Consider the following 18,632-nt stretch of genomic DNA (forward strand, 5'->3'; position numbering starts at 1 on the left):
TTTTAAATGAATAGAAGACAGGTTTCAAGCCAAAAGAACATCTGCAAACAGATGAGGAAAAAGCCACCAAAGGACACAACAGTATGCCAATTACACTGCAAAGTTATGTCATAATATAATCATTGAAAAAAGACCAGAATTAGACTCGAATAGCTAAAACTTTGTTATAAAAAGAGATTAAGAAAAATAATTTTTACAGCTTGTTGTGATATTAAGTAACATTCAAGTATAAATTGTTTAATATTGTAGATGAGATTCTGAAGATAATTATACAAAATTAATCCAAAATAAAGGGAGGAAGTTATCCTTGTGAAAAAGGGTATATGAGAGGAAAGCCATTGGGTATTCATTTGTTATTCATTTATTGATGATTTCAGGAAAATATAATATTTAAATTAAGCTTACTATTCCATAAAAGATAGCAAAGCTGATAAAGAAGGTTGTGACCCCGAGCTGACTGTGAAGTAACAAAATAATGCTCTAACTTACTTTTTCACCAGGAGGCCCAATAGGACCTTGAGGACCAGGAAGCCCCTGTTAGAAAGAAGCCAGTGTGAGAAACCAGGGAGAACAATGTACATACATTCACTCTACTAAAGGTTCCCTCATTAATCTGTTTCAACACACGGGCAAATATAAGTGGCTTTTTTTTCCCCCTTACAAGTTAGGTCAGGAGTTTTGTGCGAGCCTTTTGCACAAGCCACTATTCTGGCAGTAGGTCTGTAACAAGATCCTATTCAGAACCCTCCTCCAGGTGTGGCCATTCCTGCTGCATTCCAGGAACACTGAATGAGTCATTTTTCTCCTGAATGAAAAATCCCTCTGAAAACTTACTTGAAAACTCTGCTTCCACTCCCCTCGCCACATTTGCAGCATTATTTATAAAATCCTTGAAGCTTTATCGGTTTTGCACATGAAAAGCGAACCTTTTAGTAATTTCCATTTATTAAACATTTGCTGCACATTACCTCGTATTTCTTGAGAGTTCTTTTACACTTACTTGTGGGCCTGGAATTCCTTGCTGACCAGGAGGTCCTGGTTCCCCTTGAGGACCCTACCATGCAAAAAAATAGTAGGGCATTAGGTTTGCATTTCTGCACTACAGATCTTCATTGTCAGGACTAAAAGGAGTACAAACTCATCTTTGTTCCTCCCTCTTTAAAGTGTACCAGCAACTTTCTCTCCAGTATGAAATTTTTTCATGCTAATGAATATCATGACCTTTTCTTTAACAGAGAATAACAGCCCACACATAGGACCTGAGCACTGGAGTCCATGGTGCTAAAGGAGTCTGAGAGAAAGCATGGTCAGGGCTTTTGGCTGAAAACTAAGTAACAGAAGCCTTGCCTTTTCCATATAAAATCATAATGAATCCAAATAGTTGACATAAAAGTTTAATTAAATGGAAGGGATGGCATAGTTGCAGGGATGAGAGAATGCGGAAAGCATCCTTAGAATCTTTCTAATTCCCAGTTTACTTACTCACCATGTTTCCCTTTGGGCCTGAAGGTCCATCAATACCTGCAATGCCCTACAACAGACAATATAACAAGAGCAATTTTAGTGGACTTCCTTTTTTCCTTCTGTGAACTGGAAATACTCGACAGCTCATACGTACAGGTTGTCCAGGGGGCCCAGGTGTTCCTCTGGGGCCCAGTAATCCCCGTGGACCCTGCAAGAGAAGAAACTCTTATTGACAGCTGCATGATTTTTTCTAAACAGAAATGCCTGTGAACAGGACTGGCTGAGGAATGGAATAAGGAGTAGGAAGGACAAAGGGAAGGCAGCATGGGTGTTTAGGAAGAAAGAAAAGAAGAACGGGTAAAATTCACTGATAACACATTTTCCTCAAGGGCATTGTATTTCTGAACAGGATATCAATGGAAGGGCAACCTTTGATTTAACTTCTGTATAGTCAATTCAGAGAAAGGTGGGAGATTGATATTTATATTTCCTGGTGCAGAACATTGGCACAGCATCTTCCACCAAAATTTTAGTTGTGTCTTGCCTGAAGGTCTGACCTGAACAGTAACATACATATTTGTATTCCTTTTTTTGAAAACATGATGGTGTGTCATACTCTATACTACTATTCTAAGTACAAAGTGATGTTTTTATCTGTAGTAAGGATAAGTAATTAAAAATTGCTAGTAATTTTATTACAATAAATACATGACATTGTAGAAACAAAAATTAGATTTTTTGCTCTTATCCCTAAAAGCTTTCACAAAAGATCAATGGCTATTCTCATCAATAGGGTGAACAAGATTTTGGTCTATGACATTATCTTTACATTCTATATTATGCCAATGAGTGCTAGATTTCATTATTGTGCCATCATTCATGTTCTGCTGCTAAAATAGGCAGAACTGAGTCTCCAGTCTCCTCATGTATGACACAGTCACAAATCACTGACACTGACTGTAGCAAAGTGTTTGTACTTTGTGAGTAGGCAGCAGTAGGGTAAAATTCCCCTTTTGAGGCTTGATTTCTTGTCTGCAATGCAGAACTCTCTTCTGCAGTGACAGCACCTGCAGAATTCCAACTGACAGGAGTGGAAATTCTGTATGTGAAACAAGTGTAAAATACACAATGAAACACAGTAGTGTGAAATAAGAGGAGAACCCAGGCTTTCCTTTCTAATAAGTAGAAATTTAGGTAATACTTTAGAAGCAACAGGGGCTTGGCTGTGTTCTGATGTATCAAGGATGACAGTTACTGATTTTACATAACTGAATAAGAAATAGCATTTGTGATTCTGGAAGTTGTATATACTTAGCTGGATATATTCTTGACTTAATTCTAATCCTGTAAGTGGTGTTTCAACCCTAAAGAAAACATTCAATTTGTTTGCTTTTCAGCCAGAAACAGTATTCTCTATATGCAAACACATGAAATAATTTTTATATCTGCAATTCAAAATAGTTCAATAGATTGGAAAAATATCTGAATGTGACTTTCGTTTGTAACAGAAGCAGAAGAATAAGAAAGAATTGCTTACAGCTTCACCTGGGAGACCTCTTGGTCCAATTTCCCCATCTTCTCCCTGTTTTTGTGCAAAAGGAAACAAGTTTTAGAGGAAAAAAAACAAACCCATGACCTTATTTTCATTATATGAGGATTCACTCTAGATTTTCCTGTGTGAACAGCAACTTACTCTTGATCCATCTTCACCAGGTAAGCCAGGAGGTCCCTGTGGGCCACGGTCTCCCTGTAGGATAAGGAAAGACATTAAAATAACTGCTGGAAACTTTCTGCTGCTGGAAACAATAATGGATGGGAAGGTAAATGAAAACAAGTATGTTAGCTGAAGTTTGATGTGTCAAAACATGTCTTGACACACTGATACAAATCTGTAAGTCATGGTACTCAGTAAAATCTTTCATTACCTTAGTATAAGAACAGATGAGAATTTTTGAAACAATTAATAATTTGCGTTTGTACAATTTCACGCTGTAACAAGAGTTGGACTTGGTGATGCTTGTGGGTCCCTTCCAATTTAGAATACTCTGTGATTCTCTGATTCTGTGATTTTTGGCCCCAGAACATACACAAGTTCCATCTACAAAAGGTAGTGTTTCTCACATTTTCCTTTGTCTCATCACCACTTTCCCTATCCCTTACACAATGTATTAGTGCAGTAAAATAAGATGTACGTGGGACAGAAGTTAAGAAACCAGCTGCAGGGCCCAGGAATATAGAGAGATTTTAACCACCTTTCAGAACCACACACCCTGGCACCAGCTACTGAGAGCCTTGGGACTGGTTTGTCTGAGGCTTTGGAAGGCAGCCAGACTTCCACACTTCCCCTCAGAGGCTGGGGCTTTTCAAGTCTATATATGCAGAACCTCAGTAGATTCTGGACCATACTTTTAGGATTTATTTTTCTTTCTCAGTTCCTAAAGAGAACTAGTGTGCTACAGAGCTCAAACACCACTGACTGACCTCCTTCTGGGCAGCAGGCTTTGAGACTGTGACTTCCTTCTGGCATTGGACAACACCCAACTATTCATGCTGTTTGCCTTAATTTTATCAGTGTCTCCAAGGAGCCTGACCACTGCTGGGGATTCTGGTAGGGATATATGGAGTCACTGTTCAGTGGCTCTGTTCTTTACACTTCCAAACTTTCCTAGGGAATTTTAGGTAACCCTCATATACCCAGAGCACATCCCCCAATACTAGGGATATTAGGACTTTATTCTGCTGCCTTTCTGTCCTCCCCCAGCATGCAAGAGAAAGTGAAGTTTTATGAACAGCTCTCTAACACCTTCAAGATGAATTCATACATCAATTCATGTATTTTCCTCGGTTCTGCAACCACTCTATGCTATCTGCAGGTAGAGAATGTGTTTTTCTACATGTTAGATGACACTTCTGAGAGATGATACACGAGATGAATGGTCTTTCCTCTGGCTTCCAATTAATATCCAGGTGAAGACTAACTTAGGCTTTCAAATACTGAAATAGTTCATCACCGTAAGGGCTACCTTTCCCTTCTTGCAGTCATGTGGTACTTAGATATAGATTAAGAGTGAGCATTCAGTGTCCTGGTATTGTCATTCAATAAGAACAAAACTTCCTATCATTATCAGCATTCAGTTTTTCAGCTCTTTTTCTTTCCTTCAAGTGTTCTCTTAAAGTTTTAATTTCTTTTTCCTTGGGCCTATTTTAAAAGTATAATGTGTCTTGCTTTTATACTGAAGAAGAGTTGTGCTTCCAGTAAATCTAAATAAGAAAAGTTTGAAGTCACAGATAATGAGGTTAAAAGAAATACAACTTCATGTGATGTAATCTGCTCTACACTAGAAGTCCAAGAATCTCATTCAATAACTCCTGTCTGAAAACTTGTGCTTGACAGAGACATAACCTAGGCAAGACATTCAGTTTGCAACTCATATGTCCAATATGACTAATTCTAAAATCAATCCTAAACTTCTACTCTAAAGTTGTTTTACAGTGTTGATTCTTTTACATCTGAAATGTAACTTCAACAGAAGTATTTTACTTTTCTTGCTGTGTTTATTATTGTAAGCCAAAGAGAGCTGAACATTACATGAGAGCTGAGCATTATATGTTGGCACTACTTAGGACTTGGACACCTATAACTATCTTATCTGGCTTTGAACTGAGCTGCTTTCACAAGTACAACAGTATATACTTTTACAGAGGATTTCTATAGAAACATAAGAATGTGGTGATTTTTAAATAGTGGGATGAAAGAATATGAAAGTAAGTCATTATTTTCTTTACTATTTTGAAAATTTAACCCCAAACTTATTTTTCTATTTTTTGGGGTAAGGAGGGGAGGTGTGTTAAATTTTTAATTTTGGGATGGAAATATGGAAAAAATTGAATATTTGAAAAAAATACACATTTCTTTATGACTTGGAAGGTAGCTGGAAAGCAGATACACAGTGCCTGACAGGCCAAATTTCTGTTCAGCCCTCCAAGTACAGGTGGCAAGTGCTTAATGCCGAGCCCCCTCTGCTGTTGGCCTGCTGAGCATGCTGGGCTTCGATTATGGGATGCACTCTTTATCTAAACAGGGATGATGAAAGAGGAGTAAAAAAATTCTTCATGACAGCAGACATTCTTTATCCATTGCAAACAGAACTCAAAAAGGGTAACCTTACATGCTATTATAAAGAACTACATTAGGGTCTGGTAGCCAACATCACCAAGCTAGGAGTACAACTGTGTTTATCCACTGAAGGGTGAGGTAATAATTCCTTGGTCACTGAGCTTTAGCACATGAGGAAATGTCTTTGCTGACATTTCCATTCACTATTTCTTTCATGGTGCACTGCACTTACCAGAACAGCAGTAAAGGAGGGACACTCAGCAGGGTGTGCTAGCACCTACATAAGGGGTATAATCTGAAGCAGAAGTCCCTAGCTGTGATTATTTCTGGACTTTGTAGGGAGAGATGAAGTCTCATTACATGGACTTGTTCCACAGACTTGTTCCAAAAGCAACAAGTACTGTAGTTGTTTTAAATATTGCTAAAAATCTTCCTAATTTATCTGACTTGACTGTGACCTTTCTTAAGCTGCAATTGTTGGAACAAGTCCCACTAAACAATTCTGTTTGTAATTGAAATAGTGATATCCATTCTTTCGAGCAAGCTTCTAAGCAACTTAAAATTTGGCATGGTCCAGGTACAGAAACTTCATGCTAATTTCCTTTCCCTATTACTCTTTAGAGCAATGACTTGAAGTCCAACAGACAAATTCCTGAACCAAGAAACATTAGAGAAAAACCTAGCTGAAGATGTGATCTAAATTCTGCAAATATATTTAAACTATAAATTTACATATTTTTGTCTATTGATTGATATTACTCAAAAGTTTAATGAGAAATACATTGCCTGAAAAGCTGACATTCTGTTTTAACATTTCCCTCAGTCCTTAGTGCTGTTCTTAATGAAAAATTAATTATTTGTGGGACTCTATTAGTTTGGTGTTGTATAAATGTACATATTTTTCTTCTTACCCGGTTACCTTTGTCACCAGGGAGGCCAGGAAGACCATCAAATCCTCTGTCACCCTTGGAAAGAAATCACAGCTTTAGTAAATGCTTGTTAGATTGTCTGAATAAATAGTGCCTTCCCCCTAAAAGTTAGTTTCTACCCTTGGGTTGTATGTACACTTTTGTTACTGAATGAAACACATGGGCTGAGTATATAGATCAAACTCACAAAATTTGCTTCTACAAATTGTAGCAAGAGAAGGTGCCACAGCTTTTTCACTGTGCTGTAGTTATGCTATTTATAAAAAGAATTTTCACATTGAAAGGATACTCTTGATCCTAGCTGCACTTTGCAATTGAAAAACTGACTTTACTATTACTGATTCTCTGTAACTAGAAGCTAACTCAGAGAGAAATCATGCCCCAAGAATCAAATTTCTTCAAAGTCAGACTACTAGGAATTACCATTAATTACCATATTTTAAATGGATGATTCATTCTCAGCTCTTGCATCTGACCCAGCTATCTGAAACCTCACTATTTTCACTTGAGAGGAGAACTTTGGGTTGGCCTGGATGAAACTGTGGTACCCACATAAAATCTGTCTAGCCCGTTCCAACACTGAACTAAAGCCTCAGGTCTCACTATTCTTTACCTTTGCACCAGGTTCTCCTGGCATTCCTCTGGCACCATCAGCTCCAGGACGTCCCTGAAAAACCCAAAGGGGCAAACATTTGAAAATGGAATGGAATAAATTAATATTTAAATACGTTTAAACAAAAAGTATTTACCCAGAGCAGAACTGATCTATATGCAACCTACCCTTTTGCCAGCTTTTCCACTTGGACCGGGGGCACCTTGGACACCACGAGGACCCTGGGTTTAAAGAGGGTAATATTTAGAATTCCATTAATGTCAGCAAAAAGCTAGAAAAAACTTCACCTCAAGAATAAAGTAAGATTTCTTCTACACAAAGCTGCATTTTTTTCCCTAGGAGGTGGATTCTGGTTCCCAGATTCCCATTAGTTTTAAAAGTACATAGGCATCCAAACTGGCCTTAGCTATATGAATTTTAACAATTTTCATGAGATGGCACTATACATGGCATAAGTTATCATGTAAGTTTCTTACATTCTTTTCATAGCTTTAGAGATCTCAGTCCTGTAGTTTGAAAAACCTTCTTCCACTCATGCCAAAATGATTTTATTAGAATTATAATTTCTTTATAATTATTTAGTGAAAACTAAAGAGTGTTTATTTTAGATATCTACACAAACATGAGTTGTGCTAGTAAAGAGCTCACATGCTGTCTTAGCTTTACGCAGCATGGGTTTAACTAGAGAGGGACCAAATTACCCCAGACCGAAATAACATTTCACTTTCCAAACATATGTAACTTTCACTGACAACTGTGTGGGTGTTAACTGTAGAAATTTTCTCACCCCCCATCCAAATGCATTTTCACGTGAAAAAAAGCAATGGTAAGGACAAGCCATTCACAAATATTGTGTAGGAAAAGAAAAAAAACATTAAAACAAATTTTTTAAAATTTATGAGTCTACTCCAAGTGCAGTTTTAAGACAGGCACTTAGTAATGCATCAAATCCATGATACTACTTGAGATCTGGAAAAATCGTTTGGGATACTTATTTCATGATTTCTTTCACAATCTCCTTATTGATTTTCAGTTTAAACTGAAAGAATTCCATGTGCTTCAGTGCTCTTTGACATTACTGTGGAGAGGTTTATATAATATTAGGCTGAGAAGTAAAACGTGCATTGATTCTTAAAGATTTATTCTAGCTATGTCACACCTATAGTGAAAATATCCTGTTTAATTACCAACCAAATTCAACCTCCCTCACCTTATGAGATCTGATAAGTTCAGAGCCCAAGGTCAACCAGTTGCACACTAACATATCATTACTGAACAGGGAAAAGAGCCTGAAGTGACAATATTAAAATAGGTTTTCAACTGATTACACTCTACATGTGATAACTGCTCTTTGTTATACAAAGATTGTTACTTTCATATTTCAGAATGAAAAATTAAGCTATTGATTTTAACTAAAATTTTAATATTGATCAAGCTATTGAAATTATAAAATAGTATCACAAAGGATATTTTTCTTCAACTGCATGCAGGAAGCAAATAATTGATTAATTTCTTCTAATAGATATGAATACATTTTCTTAAAGATAAAACATGCTCAGACATAACAGGGAATATTACTGTACCTGAGGTCCTGGTTCACCACATTCACCTTTAGCACCTGCTGCTCCAGGTCCACCCTTGATTAAAAAAACCCCAACATAAATTGTTTAAGTATACAAAAGCCTCTTTAAATTAATAAGTTACTTTCTCTTTCCATACATGAATTACAGGGAGAAATAACAAATAATCCGCTATTCATCAGGAGGTGTGAATTCACCATTTGTATCTACAGATTTATCTACTTTGATTTATTATTGTCTAAACACTGGGCAGAGAGTTTAGATAAACTTACCAGAGAAAATTCCCATGGATTTGAATGCAAAATGTAACCTTTTGTTCTATATTAGTATTTGAGAGCTAAGTATGAGCACACTAAGAACATAAGTAGGGCAATCAGCAGTGCATCCATCGTAGGGAATAAAACAGAGCTGAAAGCCACCTCTTTTTACCTTTATTTCTGTGTTGTACAGAAAAAAACCAATCTCAAAGTTCAATCCAAAGATCACTGTAGTCAATGAAAAATACCCTGTCTAATCTTGTAATGAACTTCAGTGATGTCTTAATCAAGTCTTTTGTGTACCTGGCCCTAAAGAAATGGAGAATCTATTTAACTACATCTCCTTATTATGATGAAATGAATATATAGATTTTAAGAGTAAATTTTAATCATAAACAGGCCAAGACCAGATATTCATTCAAACTGTACATGAAATCACGGGCAGAACTAGTGAAAATAAGTTAGATGTATCACAAAAACAGACAAAATAAATCAAAAAATCCTGGCATGCACACTTAGAATACAGGCTCAGGGAAAGAAGATATGGGAGTTTGTTACTATGTGCAAAAAGAATAGTTGCATTTTTGATCATTGAGAAGGTTGTGACTCAAAGTATGTATTTAATATGAAACAAATGTTGCAGACCTTTGAAAACTGATAATTCTTCTACATTAACATTGGAAGAAAGAAGTAATCTAATGGTTTGGCTTGGTGTTGAGTCTCACATCCTAGAGTGGAAAGATCCCCACTGACCCTGCAGGTATTAATTCAAGTCCTAAGCAAACTGGAAATCAGATCCCAAACTGGTACTGGCAGTGGAGAGAAGATTGGTTTTGGTAGGTGATGATTCTCTCTTGGGGTTTCTCTGATTTAAGCTCTTCTTTAATATAATTGATTACATTTACTATCTGTAGGCAGACATTCATTTTTATGCTATGTTAACTGAGCATGTGAACACCAGACTCAAATAATGCTAGACTGGAGCTTTCACATGGTGATGTTTAAGATTTTTATTAACTAACATGTTACTAATTATCTTATTGGCTACTGATTAATTTAACAAAATAAAATGCATATAAAGACTAGAAGCTCCAACTTTTTAATTCTTAACAGAAACTGGGTAGAGAAACAATTTACAGATCAAGAAACTTGCTTTTGGAGCTGTAGGCAAAAAATATTTCTAGATCAAAGAGTTGGATTTCTAGGGCCTCCTGGTGGTTTAGAAGCAAAACAACTATTAATATTATTAATTTGTTGAACTTTGCATACAGGAACTCATGAAGGCTTTTAAAGCACAAAATCATGAGTATGAAGGCAGGTTATACCTCTGCTAAAGGTCAGTATCATACCAGCCTTTGCAAAGTCCTCCTTGCTTACAGCAGCTCCTGAGTTTTTGTCTGTACAGACTGAATGTTATCCTGCAGGTCTCTTGAGCTAAATACATTGCTGAAAATAGTGTATGAGTTTGTTATATAGACCAAACATATTTAACTCTTTTGAAGTATTGCGTACCTAATTGTGATCAGGAGTCTGTGAGCCAGATTCTCTGCTTGGTAGCTACTATTTACTTTGGAAGAATTAGTGTAGAAAAGAATTATTGTTGTACAGATCTGCTTAAAAATACAAGTGTACACACTTCGTACATATATTTTAAAATCCACAGGGCCATTTCCAGATCATTTGGTGTTAGCAGTTGAGTCAAATTCAGGACTGAAATAAAAAGTGTCATTATTTTAAAAATCTGTGGCTCTTAATTGTTTATAGGAATGCTTTTTGAGAACTTTTCAGATTTAGCTTAAATATTGAGTAAAGGTGATTCTGGAAACTCTTGCTTTAGCATCTCTCTGTAAAGTTTCATATTTACTGCAACAAATTGTACTGATAGCATTACAGAGATGATTGAATGTAGAGGCATATTTATGTAAAACTATTCACTAGTTTTGGAAGTCCAGCAGTGTGCTCTGTCCGAACACCACAAAACCTACAAAAAACCCCTCATTTAGTATTTAGGTTGCATTGCAGACCTTGAATAATACAAACTACAGCTTTAATTATATAATATTAATTTCAAATAAATACAAACCAAATACAAACATAGAGGTGTAGTCAGGGCCAGAATGAAATCCATGGGCTATATCACCATGTTCTTAAACCTGTGCCCCTGTTTTTTCTACTTACCACAGGACCTGGTCTTCCAGTGAGTCCCATAGGACCAGGTGGACCTCTCATAGCGATCTGAGAAGACAAACAGAACACCAGGTGTCAAGAAAAACCTGCCAGCCAGCATACATATTCTATACTAACAGAGTTTCAGAATGTGTTAGGAAGTACCCCCCCTCTTTGACTTCACATCCTGCAGGATATAAAACAAATTAGGTTTTGGCTCCTTGTGCTCACCCTAGCTTGCTGAAGAATAGCTTGTGCTTGAGCTTCCTGAGCTGAGATTGTTGGGCCCTTCTCACCATCTCCACCAAAGCGGAACTGCAAGTATCAAAACAAGAAGAGGACTTAGAATTTTTCAAATCAAAATTACACTTGTTGCTTGCTGCAATGGTGCAAACTGCTTCAAAGTCACAAAGGCACAGTATTTAGTTCATTCTACTAAATTCAAAGATGGCTGCATGAAGGCCACTTCATCCAACATGAGCATGAAGTCATTGCTGATAGTAACTGAAGTCTAAATTTATTCCCTTATGAGCAAATATTTTCCTGATTTCATAGGATTTTGGTTTCCATTTGTTTGTTTGCTTGTTTATTTAAAAAAGAGGCCAAAATAGACTTTTACTTTCCTGCAAAATGTTAACACAAATATGTACCAAAATTAATTAATCCTCTGTACATTGGTAGCTACTCACATTTAAAAAATGTAATTTAATTTAAGGCATATGCAAATGTGAAAAATGTTTGGTATCTAAAATAAAACAGTTTTGTGTAATTTCTGACAATTTCAAAATAAATTACAGAATAAAAATGTAAGTGCTCATTCCTTTGCTCCTGCACTGTTATTGCTAATGAAACTGCTGGCAGAAGCTTTGCAATGCAGTAGAAATACTAGGCTGCAGCATGAAGCACAACTTTCCAAAGGTATGGCATACACTGGGCATCAGGGCCATGAATCTTGCACTGTCCACAATAGTTTGTCCAGTTTGCCTACGCCCAGAATTGACACAGATCTTTTTCACCCATAGACACATTTAGGAATAATTCATTCCAAGCACACAGTGATTTTCGTACTCCAGTGCTGCAAGATACTTTAACAGCTTTGGGCTTGTTCCTCCACCTGCTAAAACAGATGGTGTTTTGCTTTGACTCCAGTGGGACTAGAGTTGGCTATGTGCATATATTTCTATTGAAAGGATGCACTGACTCTTCAAAGAGGACACTGAAGTCCGATTTGAAGCATGGAATACTTAAAAATCTACATGTCAATGAGACTTGAAAGCACACACGCCTGTTGGGAGTACAGGCCCTCTGTACAACAGCAGACTCGTTGTTTCGGACCTATAGTAGCAAAATATAGTTACTGCTAAAAATATAAGGTGGTTTTCAGTGTCTGTAATTCACTTGTGTAGGGTTTTCAGTGTCTGTAATTCACTTGTGTAGGTTCCAATTTGTCAGCCATGCAGGAGCTAAAGCATATGGTTTTTCTGAGGAAAAAAAAGGCACCATATATATGAATTTCAAATGCTTATGCCATCCTATCATTCTCTCAAAATTTGTTTAAAAAATAAAATACCTATACATTTCTTGAAAGACGCTTCCAGTTTTTTGTAGGCTGCTTACACTGTAACCACAACTTACCGGTAGCATTAACATGGTACCTGGGGGACCTGCTAAACCATCAGCACCAGGAAGACCAGGGCGACCAGGTGGACCCTAAAATAAAAAAGACATGAGAGAAAAAAGGTGAGGAAAAAATATAGTAATGTAAGATAAACCTTTTGAGTCACTTACATAAATTTATATTCATAGAATGGCTTGGAAAAGACCTTAAAGATGTAGTTTTAACCTCTCTGCCATGGGCAGGGACACCTCTCACTAGGCTGGGTAGCTCAAAGCCGCATCCAACCCTGCCTTGAACACTTCCAGGGATGGTGCAGCCATCTGGAAAAGCTGTTACAGGGCCTCACCACTGTCAGCATAAGAAATTTCTTCCCAATATCTAATCAAAATCTACTCTTTCCATTTAAAAACCTGCCCCTCTGTCCTATCACTATGGGCCCTTGTAAAAGCCTCTCTGCACCTCTCTTGTAGCCATCCCCCACAGCTCAGCCTGTCTTCATAGAAGAGGCACACAAGAGTGGCAGAGGGGCAGAACCACCTCACTTGACTTGCTGCTCACGCTTCTTTCATGCCGCCAGGATACGGTTGGCTGCAAGTTTATGTTACTGGGTCATGTCAAGCTTCTTGTCCACCAACACCCCCAAGTCCTTCTCTGCAGGGCTGCTCTCAATCCATTCTCCTCCCAGCCTAATTGCTGCAATTATATATTTGTGTCGTGTCTGGTCCGTGACAGGCACATGACGTGCTTAGTCAAGAATTTCCTCATGATGAATTCAGTGAGCGTCCAGTTAAAAAACTAAGTACTGTCAGTAGCTATTCCTTTACTAGGTCTTAAAATTCCCATTTTACAAGTTCAAATTCTGGAATATTTAATTTCTCTACAGGACATAAATATGAAAGTAGTGTGGATGCTTACTTATTAGCATGGTAAAGTGTTGTTGGGATTTTAATATTTTCTCATTATATAGTGAAGTGGTAGGAACTTCTTAACATCTTTCATATACAAATACAGCATGAACATGCTGGATTCACTAGTAAAATATCTCTCATAAAACACAGGAAAGCCTTTTAGTACCATATTTTCCTCAAATAAATAGGTTTAGGCTGTTTTAAAATCGTGTTGGTGGTGGCAGTAAGAAAAGGCTTAGAAGAACATGAAGATTAAAATAATAGCTTAAATTTTAACTAGTTTCATGACTGGATATGTTTCTCAAGCCACATATTGTTTCATATGGCCAATAAATTCTTTCAAGATCCTCTAAATATTAGCCATCACTTTCAATATTCCCATGTGTTTTGATTCTGAAAAGCTCATTTCTATATTTGTACATACTATAGCTGAGGCCACACTGATCTTTTAAAAAGTCATTCAAATTCATATGAAATGTTTATTTCTATTACTTTAGCATATTTCTAAACACATCAAGCCAGAAAAATCCTAACAAACCAGAACTTAAACATCTTGTTGTATTTATAGCACGTATTTCTACCGCAAAGAACAACGTTGTCCAGATTCTCACTTGAGTTGCTCAGTTGAATGAATCAGCCTCAGTTCCACTGAAGTTTCTAACCTATGTGGATCTATTTCAGATCAGGCTCTAACTCACCCTTGTGCAGCAATTAGTGCAAGATATCCTATGAATGCATGGGATAATCTGTTTGTTGACTTACCCTTTCACCAGGGTCACCTGGAGGACCAACAGGACCTTGTAAACCCGGGGGACCTGTAAGACCCTATAGAAAATTAATAACATAATTATGCTGAATACTTGTAGATTTTTAAACTATTTTTTCTCTCAAAAGTTATGACAAACACATATCTGGATAAAATAAATCATAAGGCAGCATATTTTTTTTAATACAAAGATTTATAGTCGACATTTAAAACAGATTTTTCATGTGCCATCAGCTTGTAGCTTGCTGTCACTAGAGATGACCCTTTTCTGTTCCCTTCTATAAGTCCTAAATCTAATACACATTTAGGAACTATAATAAGATCAATATTATGTTAACTTGTGAATAGAAAAGCACAGTGGATAAGTCAAGTGCAATAAAGGAAATTGTGATTAATCTACTTACAGCAGGTCCTCTTGGTCCTGGTGGTCCTTCAATGAGCATACCCTAGGAGTGGATGGAACACAATATTACATTCATTATTTCGTAGAAAAATATAAAAAATCTTTTTAGCTGACCTACTAAAGTTAACATTTCTTAGTGTTTTGATAAACTTTTCCAGGACTAATCTCTCTACAGTTCCTAGCATGAGAATCTGAACCGTTGCATGGCATTAAAAGTGAGGAAGACTTCCTTGCCCTTGCTGAAACCTGTAGTGAGAGTGTTACCTGTGCCAAAGCTGCAAGTTTTCTGGGTAGATCTGTCCAAGATGTAGATACTAGATGGTCTGAAGATCAGAGCAATCATCTTTTTCCCTCTGTACAAGGTTCTCTTTTTTTTAAGGAATATGTGGTTAGTCCCTCATGTAACCAAAGGAGTAGCTGGAACAGGCCACTGTCACTAATCACTTTATATCATCCACTTTACAGCGACTGTTTCAGAGATCATGGACAATGTGGATGCTGTCATCTTATCACGAACAACATTTCATAATGATGCATGAACAGTGAATATTTGTTATACAGTGCTATTGAAAACTCCCTGACATCTGTACTTACAGGTTCAATCACAGCTGGTTCTCCCTTTTGGCCTTTTTCTCCATAAGCCCCATGTCCTGTCACCTGGACAGTAAAAACAACCCCAAAAACATAAGTGGAAGGTCTAAGGACCCGGTACAATAAAGAATTGCAGCAACCTGTAACTGAAAGCTAAAGCTGGAATTGCTCTGTACTACAAAAAATACATCACAGGTACAAACCATATAAATAAAAAATATTTAATGCATGAGAAATGGAAAATGCAATTTTCCATTATTGGATGTTGTCAATTTGTACTTTTTGAATGAGATGTGCATCCCATGAGTGTTTATCCCATGCTTTACATTAGAACTTTGAAAATAGAATCTAAAACTTCTGTGTGCAAGTCACAACATTCTTACTTTTCTTATTTGATTGGAAATATTCTTGGTAATTGACAATGACTTTTCATGGCTTTATGAGTTAAGCAGCCTAAAGTAAGATAGAAAGAAAGATCCCTTGGTCCAATATGGATCGTACCTTTCAAGCTCCCAATTTCATTCATGAGACATCCACAACATGCAAAGCAACCTGAGAAGGGTCTGTGACTTCATGGCATCAATGAGAAAGGAGGTAAGTGGCACTGTGGAGTCTAAAGAATATGTCACCGATAACCGAAGATGCCTCGACACTACCTGAATTAGCATCAACTGCCAAATTCTTTGAGGACCAGCTCTGTGGGAAGTTTTGGGTTCAGGATTAAGGTAACACAAGTGCCTAAAACAATATGTCAATAACACATACTAATGGAAGAAACAGACTCAAGTTTCAAACAAAGAAAAAGGAACTGATTTTTTTAAAACCATGAGGTAATGTATTTTTCTTCAGAAATATCTCTCTTGATCGCTAACATATTTACTAGAAATTAAGCTCCGACCATCTTAAAATTTAAAATTTTTTTTTTTGGTTTTTTTTTTTTTTTTACTTTTCTTTTTTTTCAGTAGAGTGATTCAACATTTACTCTAAAATACCTGGGGATTATTAAGAATGGTAAGGATAATGTTACAGTATTTCAATATGAAATATTTTGAAATTGAAAAACAGGGATTCACAGACTGTTCATTTTGCACTGATTTATAAAGGCACAGATCTCACTAGTAATGATGTTCATAAACCCATTGATAGTTCATCAAAATCAAGTAGCAAGAGATATGGGCAATCACATTTTATTGGATTAATATAAATTACTTGTAAAAAAATGATATCAAGGTCTCCATCTTTGGAAATACTTCCCCTTTTTGAAAGTTCCCATATACTGAGTACTTTCCATCTTGCCTTTTTTTATCATAGATAGAACTTCAGGTATTCTAAATATGTCCATATACCAAAGGAAAATGAAATATCTCTAGTTCAGCAGATGACAACTGCAATAAAGCTTGCACAGACCAGAGCCTGTGTTCTAATTCAAGATTCCTGACTCCTTCAACTTTGTATCAAGGCATTTTAAGTTGAAATTTACACCAGGGGATAGAGTCTACACAGTCATTTGCTTAACGCAGGCACAAATGGTGCCTTATGGGCGCTTTGCTTCACAGATAATCTGACCTTTTCTCTGTCATTCTGTCACAGTGTCCCCATCTGGGCTAGAAGGAAAAGAGTACACTTGTATCACATTGCACAGATAAGGATCATTAAAAAATACAATGACCCCAACAGGGTATAGAAAGGAGCGGTAAATGAAATACAGAAGGATGGGTTTCAAGGTTGGCAGAGAAAAGCAACCTCACAGCATTTGGTGTTATTTCTTGGATCCTTTGTAAACTGAAGTTTTGACTTTGAGAAGAAAATAAAGATAAGACTGAGAAAATAGTGAAAACAAAATTCTCTTGTTCTACTATATTCAGGGTCTTCCTAATTAAAAAACCCAAATGGGTTTTTTTTTACTTCCAGTCATAACTGTATTAGTTTTATTTGCAGCATCCACAGCTGATAAACTGATAAACAAGGACCTTGGCACAACTAAAGGAAAGTTAAAGCCTTGCTGTTTAGCCTATGATTAAGCCAGAGGGAAAGAGAGCTATAAAACTCAGAATGAAGAGCATGATTCACAGGATCCACCATGTCATCCTATCTATCTTTATATATACTGAGCTGTTAAATCACATCTGCAAGACCATAAACCTGTCACCATTGACTAAGCTTATTTTCATGAAAGGGTTCAGGCCTTAACCTTCCCACTAATGAATTTTCTTCTTGGAAAGCTGCAAAAGCCATAGGATTCTAGACACTTATATGCATTTCAATTTCTTAAGGTAATCATATAAAAATATTAATTACAGCATTTGTACCTGCATTAGAACTTATGTTCTTTCCAGCTTTAGCTCTAGTTTAGAAAGGTTTTTAAAACTGTTTATTTAATAATTTTTTTTTTAATTCCATCTCTTTCCTTTTCCTCCCATCTTCCACCCTCCACTCCCTTCAGCAAATAAGACAAAAATCATACATGATAAAAATACAAAATTCAAGATTACTATGAGGATCTTGATCCAAAGGCTATTGGAAATGAGAATATATCTGATATGTACAAGGAGCTCTGGATCGGGGTCTGTGCAGTTCTGAGACTGTGTAATTATAAAATAATTGCTAAATTAGATTAATCTGCATTATCCCTCCAGTCAACTTACGCTTGTTTCTGTGATATCGGTCTCTGCAGGAACACCTGGACCAAACTCCTCATTAGTGGAATCAGTTGGTTTCTCTTCATATTCTTTATATTCATAAAAATCATATTCTCCTAAATCTCCATCTACCAGCAGATCAGATTCACTGAGGTCTACTCCTCTGCTTCCATATTCAGTTGCCTCAGTTTTTTTATCATAATCCTCTCCAGTTACGTATTCTTCAGCAAATACTTCTTCAACAGGATTTTGCTATTTGTATCAGTAGCAAAGATTTGGGAATAGGAGGAATATGTGGGTTATTGTTAGTAAAGCAATGTAAGCATATGCTGATCCACCATGATGACTTGTCAAAAGAAGAAAGAACAGTAGAACTACAGCATATTGTCTTTTAATTAGAGTCTGAAGGAATGGAAGCTCAGCCTTTCAGAGTAATTAAAAGATCTTTGTATAAGTAGTACAAAGAAGTAATGTTTTCATACGCTTTGGTTTTTTATTTCCAAAACCACTGAATTCAATATATCCAGTATTATGTGTACTGCTTGCGTAATGTTACTTTAGTGCCAAATATAGCTGAATTA

At 36.6% G+C, this 18,632-nt stretch overlaps 1 protein-coding gene across 2 annotated transcripts in view; it reads right to left on the minus strand.

Moving 5' to 3' along the window:
* Nucleotides 1-18,632, minus strand: part of COL11A1 (collagen type XI alpha 1 chain) — a 130,897-nt gene that overhangs the window by 65,013 nt on the left and 47,252 nt on the right. For both annotated transcript variants that reach the window (XM_039718195.1, XM_039718203.1), the window contains 17 exons: nt 18,058-18,303; nt 15,416-15,478; nt 14,823-14,864; nt 14,415-14,477; nt 12,762-12,836; nt 11,358-11,441; nt 11,139-11,195; nt 8,707-8,760; nt 7,291-7,344; nt 7,124-7,177; nt 6,493-6,546; nt 3,158-3,211; nt 3,002-3,046; nt 1,619-1,672; nt 1,487-1,531; nt 1,001-1,054; nt 490-534 (listed from right to left, as the gene is read on the minus strand). In XM_039718195.1, coding sequence (XP_039574129.1) covers nt 490-534; nt 1,001-1,054; nt 1,487-1,531; nt 1,619-1,672; nt 3,002-3,046; nt 3,158-3,211; nt 6,493-6,546; nt 7,124-7,177; nt 7,291-7,344; nt 8,707-8,760; nt 11,139-11,195; nt 11,358-11,441; nt 12,762-12,836; nt 14,415-14,477; nt 14,823-14,864; nt 15,416-15,478; nt 18,058-18,303 — 1,143 coding nt within the window. The remainder of the gene's footprint in view (nt 1-489; nt 535-1,000; nt 1,055-1,486; nt 1,532-1,618; nt 1,673-3,001; nt 3,047-3,157; nt 3,212-6,492; nt 6,547-7,123; nt 7,178-7,290; nt 7,345-8,706; nt 8,761-11,138; nt 11,196-11,357; nt 11,442-12,761; nt 12,837-14,414; nt 14,478-14,822; nt 14,865-15,415; nt 15,479-18,057; nt 18,304-18,632) is intronic.

Source organism: Passer montanus, unplaced genomic scaffold (genome assembly GCF_014805655.1).
Source record: "Passer montanus isolate IOZ18808 unplaced genomic scaffold, ASM1480565v1 scaffold103, whole genome shotgun sequence".
Lineage (NCBI taxonomy): Eukaryota > Metazoa > Chordata > Aves > Passeriformes > Passeridae > Passer > Passer montanus.